Source organism: Scyliorhinus torazame, chromosome 15 (assembly GCF_047496885.1).
Source record: "Scyliorhinus torazame isolate Kashiwa2021f chromosome 15, sScyTor2.1, whole genome shotgun sequence".
Lineage (NCBI taxonomy): Eukaryota > Metazoa > Chordata > Chondrichthyes > Carcharhiniformes > Scyliorhinidae > Scyliorhinus > Scyliorhinus torazame.
In genome coordinates, this window is record NC_092721.1 from 156,622,164 (window position 1) to 156,634,751 (window position 12,588).

The window sequence follows — 12,588 nt, forward strand, 5'->3', positions numbered from 1 at the left end:
TATGTTTAGCAGTTCTTGACATTCATTCTTTCTTAAAGACAGTCAGGTGGCTGTATCTGATTTCCTGATAACATTGTGCTGAATAAGACTGATTTATTTTGACATTTCTGGGATTATCATAGAATTTACAGTGCCGAAGGAGGCCATTCGGCCCGTCGAGTCTGCACCTGCTCTTGGAAAGAGCACCCTACCCAAGGTGAACACTTCCACCCTATCCCCATAACCCAGCAACCCCACCCAACACTAAGGGCGATTTTGGACACTAAGGGCAATTTTATCATGGCCAATCCACTTAACCTGCACATCTTTGGACTGTGGGAGGGAACCGGAGCACCCGGAGGAAACCCACGCACACACGGGGAGGATGTGCAGACTCTGCACAGACAGTGACCCAAGCCGGAATCAAACCTGGGACCCTGGAGCTGTGAAGCAATTATGCTATCCATCATGCTACCGTGCTGCCCACTGATGTATAAAGTATTCAGTATTCATTGCAGAATGCATAATTATAGAAGATGTATAGCTCACACCTATAGATTTCGATGTTAGCTGATGAGCCATTTTCATTGATCATAGAATTTACAGTGCAGAAGGAGGCCATTCGGCCCATCGAGTCTGCACCAGCCCCTGGAAAGAGCACCCTATTTAAGCTTACGCCTCCACCCTATTCCTGTAACCCAGTAATCCCCCTAATCTTTTTGACACTAAGGGGCAATTTAGCGTGGCCAATCCACCTAACCTGCACATCTTTGGAATGTGGGAGGAAATTGGAGCACCCGGAGGAAACCCCCGCAGACACGGAGCAAAAGTGTAAACTCCGCTCAGACAGTCATCCGAGGCTGGAATTGAACCCGGGTCCCTGGAGCTGTGAGGCAGCAGTGCTAACCACCTGTGCCACTCGCCGTCAGCGGGATTTCCCCTTCCCGCCACCTGCCAATGGGATTTCCCATTGTGGCCACCCCACTCCGCCGGTGGAGAATCCCATCCCCTGTCTTGCTTCTTTTACGGGTGTAAAAAGGATGCAATGAGTGCCAATTTAGGGGAAAATGTTTCTCATCTAAAGAATGCCTGGGAGACATCTGACCCAATATTGGGTTCGGCCATTTTTCAAGCCTCCTTGGTAGCAACAAGTGTTAAGCCCCTTAAAATATGGAGCTGGGAAATTGAATGTTGCAGAATTAATGGGCGGAATCTTACCAAAAAATGGCAAAGTGTCAGTTTCGGCAAGAAAACGGAGTGAATCCCGATTAATTTCTCATGGAATCTTGAGCATCTTAGAAAAAAAAGAGTGGGTGTGGTTAACTGCATCAATCTGGTGAAGTGGGAACTCTTAGAGCTGGAAATGGGCTTCAAACAGATTGCGGCGCCACCTTAAAGGTCGCACCAGCTGGCGCTGCAGCTGCACGGCACCCAGGCCACATCTCAGAGGTCTCGGGGCTCTCGTCGCTGGCAGTTCACCCCCCCCCCCCACCCCCCCCCCCCACCCCCCCACCCCCACCCCAAATGTTATCGCCGGCAGATTCCCCCCCCACCCCTCCTTGACAGTCATCACCAGCAGCTTGCCAACTCCACCACCCCCGGCAGTCTGATCCCCTTCAACAGAGAATGCCGGCAGATTCATGTCACTCAATGTCCACTCCACCCCCCCCCCCACCTCGGCCTACCATGCATATATGCCCCCACCCCCATGGAGCTCCCACTAGGGCCCTGCCCTGGCACTGTTCCCTGACAGGCTGGCACTGCCAGGTTCCTTTCAGTACCAACTGACTGGCAAGGGCATGTCTCTCTATCCTGCCCCTGGGTGCTATATTTTCTTTCAGCCCCAGAGCAATCCCTCAACTGCCTCATGCCTGACAAGACTTGGTGCAAATAACACGCCGATGCCAGGTCAAGACTCCTTCGGGGGGGGGGAAGGTCTGGAGAGAGTGCTTGCTCATGACATGGTAATGTCTTAAAATGAGGTTCTCGGGCTCCCATGGCACGAATCTCTCTACTCCAGAGGGGGGGGGGGGGGGGGTGGCAGGTACACCTTCAAAGGTCAGTCATGCAGGAGTGAATCATATTTTTTGTTTCTCTTCAGATTTTGAGCCCATACTGACTTTCTTATGGACAGAGAGAGAAGGGGTCAAACTCGCCCCCAATATGTCTGCTCTGTCTTTAGCAGACTTCACAACATTCAAAGAAGGAGCGGCACAGTGGTTAGCACTGCTGCCTACTGCACTGAGGACCCCCCGGGTTCAATCCCGGCCCCGGGACACTCTCTGTGTGGAGTTTGCACATTCTCCCCGTGTCTGCGTGGGACTCACCCCCACAACCCAAAGATGTGCAGGTTAGGTGGATTGGCCATGCTAAATTGCCCCTTAATTGGGAAATAATAATTGGGTACTCTAAATTTATTTTTAAAAATAAACACTCAAAGATTCTGCTTCCACTGCCCTTTGAGGAATAAAATGCCAACACTCACTATCTGCTAAGAGAAAAAAATCTTCTACAGCAGAATTCTCCATTGGTGGGATCCTCCGCTTTGCTGGCGGCCCACCCACGCCCACGGGTTTCTCAACAGTGTCGGATGGCCACAATTCTAACCAAAGCTTTTATTTTCCACAATAACCTTTGGTGTGGCACCTTGCCAAATGCCTCTTGGAAATGCGAATACAGTACATCCACAAGTTCCCCTCAACCCATAACACATATGACACCTTCAAAGAACTCCAATAACTTGGTTAAACTTGATTTCCCTTTCAAAAAATTATGTTGGTCCTGACTGCCTTGAATTTTGCAAAATGCCCTATCATTGAGGGGAACTTCTGGATGTACTGTATTCACACTGAGGGGAACTTCTGGATGTACTGTATTCACATTGAGGGGAACTTCTGGATGTACTGTATTCACATTGAGGGGAACTTCTGGATGTACTGTATTCACATTGAGGGGAACTTGAGGCATTTGGTAAGGTGCCACACCAAAATCTTTAATAATAACTTCCAATATTTTCCCCATGACAGATGTTAAGCTTTCTGTCTCCTTGACTTTCGGAATAAAATTGTTGCATTTGTTATTTTCCACTCTGATGGCATCTTTTCCAAATCGAGGGAGTTTTGGAAAATTAAAACCACCGCATTAACTATTTCATTCGAATGAACTCACCAGGACCTGTGGATTTAACAACCTACAGCTCCAACAATTTGCTAAGCACCACTTCCCGTGTTTCTCCCCCGTCCCTTACAATTCATGACTTACAGCTATTTCTGGGATGTTATTTGTAACCTCTATAATGAAAACCGATGCAAAATACCTACTCAATTAATCAGCCTACTTTTTATTTTTTTGTCTTTTTTTTAGATCCATGGTTAACAATTTACTGGAAAAACTGCCAAAGAGAACAATATGTGCTGAAATCCCCAACGTGCGATGGCTGTGAGTGAATACAATTTCCACTTGTTTATAAAGTTTTCATAGAATTTACAGTGCAGAAGGAGGCCATTCGGCCCATCGAGTCTGCACTGGCTCTTTGAAAGAGCACCCTACCTAATCCCACACCCCCACCCTATCTCCTTAACCCAGTAACCCGACCCAACGCTAAGGGCAATTTTGGACACTAAGGGCAATTTTAGCATGACCAATCCACCTAACTTGCACATCTTTGGACTGTGGGAGGAAACCGGAGCACCTGGAGGAAACCCACGCAGACACGGGGAGAACGTGCAGACTCCGCACAGACAGTGAACCAAGCCGGGAATCGAACTTGGGACCCTGGAGCTGTGAAGCAATTGTGCTAACCACCATGCTACCGTGCTGCCCCTGTTAGTATGTTTCTTTCTGAGGCAACTAGTGTTTTCAGATCTTTCAGATGGTACTGTTATTTTATAAACAATTATTATGGTCAAATTAACCCTATTATGTCTGTGCTCAAATTTTTTTGATTCCAACTTTTCTTTTAGAGATTTTGACAATAATCGCATCAAGTCCTTAGATTATTCAACTTTCCTGAATTGTGAGAAACTGCTTGGGCTGTAAGTATATTTATGCAGACATATCTGTTTGTATGATAAAAACAGTGGGAGAAGTCCACAAAATAGTAAAGTCCAGTTATTTGTTGGTGCTTTTATAGGATACGAATATCTGAGAGTTCACTGTCACAGCTGTTGATTTACAGTGACTGAATAATTTAAGTTATTTTTATGAAATGGCATATTAGAATTTTAAACTAGCATCTATGTTACATTCTGCAATTCTGTCCATTCATAATTTGACCTACTGGTTTATCATGGCGAAATAAATCAAATTCTATCTTTATCATTTAGGACTGTGGGATTTGATGGTAATTTATCTGAGACTCTGGATTACCCCAAACGTGTGCAGGCTGTCAGTAGTATGACCGTCTGGCACTCGTTCTCTGTGATGTTGTCGGCCCGGAAGAAGTAACGTATCCTTTCTATGTACTAGTTCCAGCCTTCAACACTGGCGTCAAATGCATCAACTCACTCAAACAGAAGCATGCCGAAACAATTGGCTCTAACCCGGGTCCAGAAAACTGGGGAGGTAACTCAGCCGAGTAGGTTGCAGCGTCGACAGAAAACCAGTTTACAACTCGTCACCAGTTTAATAAGGACATGGGGAGTCCAAACTGAGTAAAATAAATAACATAGGTTTATTTATAATAACGGTATTTACACTACCCGGTAGGTCCCTGCCGGGTTCCTTCTCTGGCCGGTGCCTTTCTGCCCGACCATTTTTACAAAGGTTAATAGAGTTCCCCCACCCTCAGCAGGGGAGCTTGTACTCCACGAGGGCCACGGGAAAGATAATCATTCCCACCCGAAAGTCCCGTGCAGGATCTTACAAGTATGATTGTGAAAAAAGGTTACTTTCTTATGTCGATTCCTTACCACCTGATGCAGACCTTTCTAATGGCTATGTCCTTTTAGTATTTTGTCCAAGATGGCATTAACAAACTATTGTTGATGCTGGACATTAAAATTCCCCATCCATAATATATTTTTGTGCCTTTGCATCCTTCAACATGGATGAGTACTGAATCACCAGTTGAGGACAGTAGTGGGTGGAAAATAGGACAAAGCCAGGGCAGGAAGAATGTTTTTGGGTGACAAAGGCATTGATGAGAGTTTCAGTGGCAGCTGGGCTGAAACAGGTGAAGCTGTTATGCGCTGTTCACACCCTCTCCACTCCCACACATCCCCCATGGCCCATTCATGGCAACTCATGCACCCACCCACCCTCCTCTTACCTCTTACGCCAACATATGCACCTGTATGTCCTCCATGCAACTCATGCCAACCCATGAACCTGAACCTCCATTCATCCCTATTGCCCTTTATAGACTATAAGCCAACTTAATGCCAATTCATGCCAACACATGCCTCCCCCACTCACCACCCTCCATGCCAACTCATCCTATATCCCATAAAACGAGACCTCAGGAGCCATGGTGAGATTAAATGAAATAAATCTCAGAGTTTCTATTGCAGGCTTTACTATATTATTTTTAAAAACACTCTGATAGAGTTTGAAGATGAACGTACCAATTTGAATGAATAGAAATACATTTATGTTTTTTTCATTTATAGGTACCTTCATCATAATGAAATTACGACCATTTCAGAAAAAGCATTTGCTCCACTATATAGATTGATAGAACTGTAAGTTTGCATGCTTTCTAATACCATCCACGTAAATTTGCTTTTTTGTAATGTTTGTATATATAAACATTCCTAACTTTTGAAATGCCCGCTTGAGTGCTAGCTTTTACACCTGGTGATAATGCCAACATGCTTCTTATTTATCAAAGCTATAAAAAGATTTTTATGCATTAGTAAAGTGATTTCCCCAGATAATAAAGTGAAGGTAGAATAGAACATTCAAGAAACCACTCAGCCATGCTTGAGCTGGATCTAACGGCCACCCGGCATCTATTGGCCTCGCTGAAGAGACCCCAGCCGGGCGCTGTTCAATACTGGTCCCCACAAACGGCGACCAGGCAGAACACCGGGGGAGTCTCCCAGGCATTTAGAGGCCTCCAGGTGGTTGGCCCCCAGGCAGGGTGGCACTCTGGCACTGTTGGTGCCACCTGGGCACCTTGGCACTGCCAACCTGGCACCCTGGCAGTTCCATCCTGTTACCCTGGTAGTGCCATCTGGGTGCCCAGGTGGTACTGTCAGGCTGGCGGGGACAATGCCAGAGTGCCAGGCTGGCAGTGCCAGATGCCAGGCTGGCATTTTTTCCCATACTGGGATCGGGCCCAGGGGTGCCCTGCCCATGTGCAGGGGCTGCGTCGAGAGGTTGAAAGTTGGGGCGCCATTTTTAAATGGCATCCCGATTTGTTCCTGCACTGAGCAGAGCTCCTTAGTGCAGGAAATTACGCTGAGTGAGGCCTCGGGGGGCGTTCCCCACTGGGACACTAAGTGTGCCTTTAGATATTCCGCTCAGAATGGATCTATTCTCTTTTAGTTAGATCGCGCCCCATGAATGGAATGTCCTCCTTTGAATGGATATACCATCTGGACTTATCCAAAACTCAAAATCAGTACACTTCCAGGCCCATAGTTTCCAAGCTCGATATTTAATATCAGAAAGATGCGGAAACTAGTTCATCATACATCGGTGTGACTAACCCATCCATTTCCTCATTGTGTAGCAATGGTTCTGGACTTCCAAAACATTCTGGGTGGACAATAGTATTGATGTGATCAAAATTATCTTCAAACAACCAATCTTTTCCTCCATGCATCGGTGGAAACTAGGTCAGTCTCAAACTAACTGGATATGAGTGACCATTCCTCCAGCCAGAAAGCGAACTCTGCCTAACAATCCGTTAATTCAGGCAATGGGGGAGGGACCACTTTGTTTTCACTACAAAAATATGCCTCCACAGAAACTAAGCCACAACCTTGCCTGGAAACCCAAAGATCTCCAACTTCCATTCATCCCCAAAGAACCATGCGAAAGTACCCATCCTGCACCATGTACACCTTAAAAAACACAGGGTGGAATATTGAGACTGCGTTAGCCGTCAGCAAAATGGCGACACAGGCGCAAAGTCCTGCGAGAGTCACAAAACGGGATTCCCACCGGCAAGATCCCATTTTCCGATTTTTAAAAATTTATTTTATTTATTTATTTTTTCTTTTTTTTTCCCACCCCTCGCAGATGACATAACGAGGTTCCCAACCAGGAAGGTCAGGAACCTCATTTGTGTGATTTAACATATCATTAGTGAGCCTTCCCGCTGGGACGTCCCTCATTAATGAATATTCATTATGCGCCAGTGTGGTGCCACACCAGGGTGGCTTACAACAGCTATATAGAATCAAGAACCTGCCAACCTCCCCACCAAATGGGATATCGGAGGTCAGCATTCCGGTCACCTTCCAGGGTGTGATTTGCAGAGGAGGCACCGGAGAGGACACGGGGGACCCAGATAAGTGCAATTCAGGACCGGGATAGAGAGGAGGGGTTCAGTCTCAACATCTCAGCAGGCGGGGCGAGGGGGTCACTTGCAGGCCTTCGTCGCCCTTCATGGCTGCAGACCTGTAGGTGTGGCGGATAGTTTGCAGACAGCGCTTCCCGTGTCCTCCTTGCTGGGTTTGTGGCGCTATCACCACTGAATGAATGACCATCTAGGGGTAGCTGGAAGGTGGGTGGGAGCAGGTGAATTCACAGGGTCAGCACAAGGGAGGCTGTAAGGTCCCTGGGTGGGGTCTCCTGAAATGCCAGGCTGCAAGGGCAGAGGTCCATCACACAAGGGGGAGATGAGTGCAGTCTGCATAAATCCTCACCCTCTTTGCAGGCTGAGGGAATAAGCTGTCTGGCAGTGCAAGGCCACTGGTTGTGGAGGCCAGGCTGTCAATGATTAACTAGTGTTCAAGTTGGAAGACTCGATAATCTGCAGCCCATGAGAGTTGGCAGATTGAGGGTTCCCTCTAAGGATAAAGCTGACTGTAAATTGCAGTCTTCACGTGTATCAGGTGTGCGTTGCCTGCCACAGGGGAGCCAGTTGCCTAATCGGCTCCATGACCCTTCCTAGATGAATCAATTGTGCCAATTTAGCCAGCATTGCAAAGCATGAGTGTGCCACTTCTGTCCTGCGTCTGTCACATGAGAGACTAGGATTCAAGTCCATTTGGCCATATTATCTGGGGACAAATGGGCGCGGGCTAACTCTCTGAAAACTGCTGTGAAGTGTATCCACAAGCGTCCAACAAACGCTGTGAGGTGCTCTGTTTTTTTTTGCCTACACTTGTTTAGGCCTTCTATGGGGTCTCCTCTGTTACAGCCGATCGCATCAAGGATCGCTGTGTGCATCTCTTGGAGTGTGCCTCCTCCTACATTCTGTGGGTCGGGAAGGGCTGCCACGATTGAAGGGTCGAGGCTTAAAACCATGAGCTTCACTTGCTCCTTCTCGTCCAGGCCGTACATGGTGGCCTGCTGTTTAACTTTCGCAAAAAATTGGTGGGGATCTGATGTGGGAAGGAACGGTGTAATTTTTCCACACGTATCCTGTAATTGGGTCATGGTTAACGGGGTTGTGTAAAGGAAATCTGCATCTCCTTCTGCTGCGGGCCTGCGTTGTGTGGTTACAGGGTTCATGGGGGTGTGTTCTGCCTGTTCGGTTGGGGGTTGGGGAGCTCTCCTTTTCTGGGGTTTTACCTGCGTACATGTCCCATGTACGTATCTATGGGCAGTCTCAGTCAATTCCTGCCAATCGGGGCCATTTTTCTGGCCTAACTGGGGTACAAATATGCTTTGAAACCCATTCTGAACAGAAAGTAGAGATTGCAATTCTGCAATTTGCTTCCGGCACTTTGCGTGGTATATGGAGCTCTGCCTTTGTTCCGTCATGGAAGTGTGGAGCGCTCGTAGGGCTGCTTTCAAATCATTGCACTGTTTCTGCAATTTCTCAACTTGTTGATCGGTCTCTTGTCTTACCAAGACCGCACGTTGCGTGTCCTGGTAGGCTTTACCATACTGCATTTGGAAACTAATCAAATGGGCGAGATAAGACTGGTGTGCCCTCTTGGCATCATCCATCTCTCTGTCCCTTGCTGCTAACTGCTCTATCAAATCTCTATTCTCCTTCTCTACTTCGCTCACGTCTACCTCACTACTTCTGTCTCTCTCCTCTATCTCTCTATGGAGCGTCCTGACGACCTCCCCTGTACTTCGCAATTGTGCCAAGCAGGACACGATTGTCATCGGCTTGTGAGCTTTCCCTAAGCTCTTCTTGCGGATCTCTGACAGGTTCTCCCACCAAGTATGTCCTATACCCCCGGGACCTGTTCCATCATTGGCGCAGAATTCACTCCAAAGGGGCCATCCTTTCCCTTTGCGATATTTCCTGATCTCATCTTCCCAAACGGGACACTGTCCTACTCGACTGGTCGCTGCGACCTCGAATTCCTGGGGGTTCATAAGGCGTTCCATTGCCTTCATTGACATTTTCTCTATCTAGGTTCTCTACTGAATTTGGAACAGAGGGTGATAAAGTGGTGATGTAAACACGGGTACGGCTTACGCTAATTTCTGGCCTACAAAACCCCCGACAGTTTTACGCAACAAAATCTCTCAGGTTTACCTTATATCCCTGTTAGTACGCGTGCATTAACACACTTCCGAATCTCAGAGGTTTGATCAGTATTGTTCTTACACTTGTGATTTTTCTGTTTCCAATTGGATTCTCAATTCAAATTTGGGTTCTCTCGGAGTGGTTAGGCCACTTCTAAGTCGAGTCCCGTCAGATGTCGCCAGTAAATGTTGCTAATTGTGTTCTCTCTTAATTTGGCTCTGTTTAATTACGTTTGCTCAAGTGTCGCCAGGTATCTTTTGAAAACGCCATAAGGTTCAAAACCGAATACTGATCAAAGACTCGATACACCAGTTAGTAAGTTCAAAAGCAATGCTCATTTATTTACACACACAATCAAATATACTCATGCATAAAACTCTACAACCTAAACTATCACTACTACTAAAAGCCTATACTTAGCTTCGGGTGCCCACTCAGTCAGAGGAACAATGGCCGTTCTGAGGCTGCTGGGTTGAGCTGTTACAGGATAGCAAGTAAGAACATCTATCTCGTAGCGTGTGTTGACTTGGAACTTACTTGGTCTGGAGCAGCTTTGGCAGGTCTCTCCTCGCTGAGAGCCAAGGCCAAGAGAGCGATTCTCTCTTGGGGAATCCTTGTTATACCCAAAAGGGGCTTTGCGTGCTTTTGGGTGGGCCTTTATCTTGGCCCCAATTAATTGGGCCGTTTCCCAATCGTTCCTATCGATTTTCCTCCAATGGAGGGGTAGGTGTCCTGATTGCTGGGCGTGTCCTAGGTGGCCGTTGGTCTGTTTTGCTTTAGTCTCCTCTGGCGCCGGAGTGTCTGTCTTGGCATTGTTTACCTAAATGTTACACTTTTGTCCCCGGAGATGGCTCATTAATATGGAAATGGTTCTGCAGTATCGGTCTTGTCTGAGAGCTACAGCTCTAATCAACAGACAGACCTTGCACCTGCTTGCTTTCTCGGTATTGTCCATTTTCCCTGCATTCTTTGCAAAGTTTCCATTTTGTAATCGGGGCGTGGCCATCCCAGATGGCTACAGTCAGCACAAGGGACCCCTGGGTGGGGTCTCCTGAAATGCCAGGCTGCAAGGGCAGAGGTTCATCACACAAGGGGGAGATGAGTGCAGTCTGCATAAATCCTCACCCTCTTTGCAGGCTGAGGGAATAAGCTGTCTGGCAGTGCAAGGCCACTAGTTGTGGAGGCCAGGCTGTCAATGATTAATTAGTGTTCAAGTTGGAAGACTCGATAATCTGTAGCCCATGAGAGTTGGCAGATTGAGGGTTCCCTCTAAGGATAAAGCTGACTGTAAATTGCAGTCTTCACGTGTATCAGGTGTGCGTCACCTGCCACAGGGGAGCCAGTTGCCTAATCAGCTCCATGACCCTTCCTAGATGAATCAATTGTGCCAATTTAGCCAGCATTGCAAAGCATGAGTGTGCCACTGATTGGCACCCAATCATTGAACTCCAAGGCTAACAGTCACCTATCCATAACAGAGAGGTGACACAGATGTTGCCCCCATTGCAGGGCCTTACGGTGAATGTGCTCATCAACCACCCCATTGAAGACATGACAAGCGGAAGCATCTTCTTCCTCTGTGAGGTTAGAACTCAGGTCCATTGAATGCACTCAACTTCCCTTGATCCCCACCCTTTGTGGGGGGGTCACGCGGCCTGCTGAGGCTCTCGAGGATCTAAGTGCTTCATTCAAGTGGGGTTGAGAGGGGCAACTGTGAGGAATTGGCTATTGTGTGACAGGGAGGGAGTGAGGCTCATTGGATAGCCCCTCACATAGAGGGATGAGCATGGGTGGATATCCCAGATCCTGAGAGCACTGTGTCAGAGCATTGACAGGATTCCTCATCACTCACTTTGATGTTCTCTTCCTTTCATTTTCTGATTCGAGAGAATCATGGAGCCAATTGAGCAGGCAGCTCCTTTGATAGTTATAGAACAGCAGCAGCAACATCGACATACAGTTTCACGTGGCCAGGACCAGCACCATGCAGAGGATGGGGGACTGGGCCTGCTGATCTTCCAGAAGCAGGTCCGCAGACGGTGGAATCTCCGAGGAGACACTACAGGCCATGGATCTACTGCCGTAGAACTTCCGACCTCCAAACGTCAGAGGCCCAGTGCCAGAGATCGCTGCGTCTGTCCCGGGGAACGGTGAACCACCTATGTCAGATGATGCAAGAGTTAGCACCACATCAACTGGGAGGTCAGCCATTTCCTGTGGCCCTTAAAGTCACTGCCATTCTGAATATCTATACCAGTGGCCCATTTCAGGGCAGCATGTATGACCTGTGCGGCAGCTCCCAGTCTGCCACAGACATGTACATAAGAGAACTGACAGATGCGCTATTTGCGAGGGCCCATCTGTACATCAATTTGGACCGGGATCAGAAAGCTTGCGCATGGCTAGATATCTTGAGGGTTCTCACTTGTGTCTTTGGCCCACACCTTAAGCTCTCTGCACAGGAGCAGTCCTGCTCCTCACCAACAAGCTCAAGGGCTTGTTCCTCAAGTGGGGTTAGGGTCTTGAGCTCCGGCATCACTCTGGTCAGATATGCCTGCTCACACCTGCTCTGCTCGAGTTTGTCCTGCAATTTGACAGATGGAGAGAGTGTAGGCAGGAGTTGTGCCACGTCAGATGGGAATGAAGTCTGGCATGTGTGAAGTGAGTGGGAGCAGGCATGTGAGGGTATCAGAGTCAATGGGAGGATTATGGGGAGGGGGGGAATGCATGACAAGTGCTGTGACATGCGAGGTGGATGGGGATGAGATCACTGGGAAGGTGTGAGGGGTGTATTAAGGGATGCTGAGGGTGACATAAGGAGGCAGACTTACCATGGCTTCACAAAGAAGATCATTTATCTTCTTACAACACTGCAGCCCCATCCTTTTATGGAGTGAACTGGCGCTCATAACCGTGGCCACAACCTCCTAGACGGGATTGGTCACTTTGCTGGCTGGATGCCTGCCCGATTGAGGGTAAACGGTTTCCTGCCTGTGCTCAAACCG

At 47.9% G+C, this 12,588-nt stretch overlaps 1 protein-coding gene across 2 annotated transcripts in view; it reads left to right on the forward strand.

The window, feature by feature from the left end:
• rxfp2b (relaxin family peptide receptor 2b) overlaps window positions 1-12,588 on the forward strand; it is a 246,366-nt gene that overhangs the window by 113,213 nt on the left and 120,565 nt on the right. For both annotated transcript variants that reach the window (XM_072476985.1, XM_072476986.1), the window contains exons 9-11: window positions 3,343-3,417; window positions 3,942-4,013; window positions 5,589-5,660. In XM_072476985.1, the coding sequence (XP_072333086.1) occupies window positions 3,343-3,417; window positions 3,942-4,013; window positions 5,589-5,660 (219 nt within the window). The remainder of the gene's footprint in view (window positions 1-3,342; window positions 3,418-3,941; window positions 4,014-5,588; window positions 5,661-12,588) is intronic.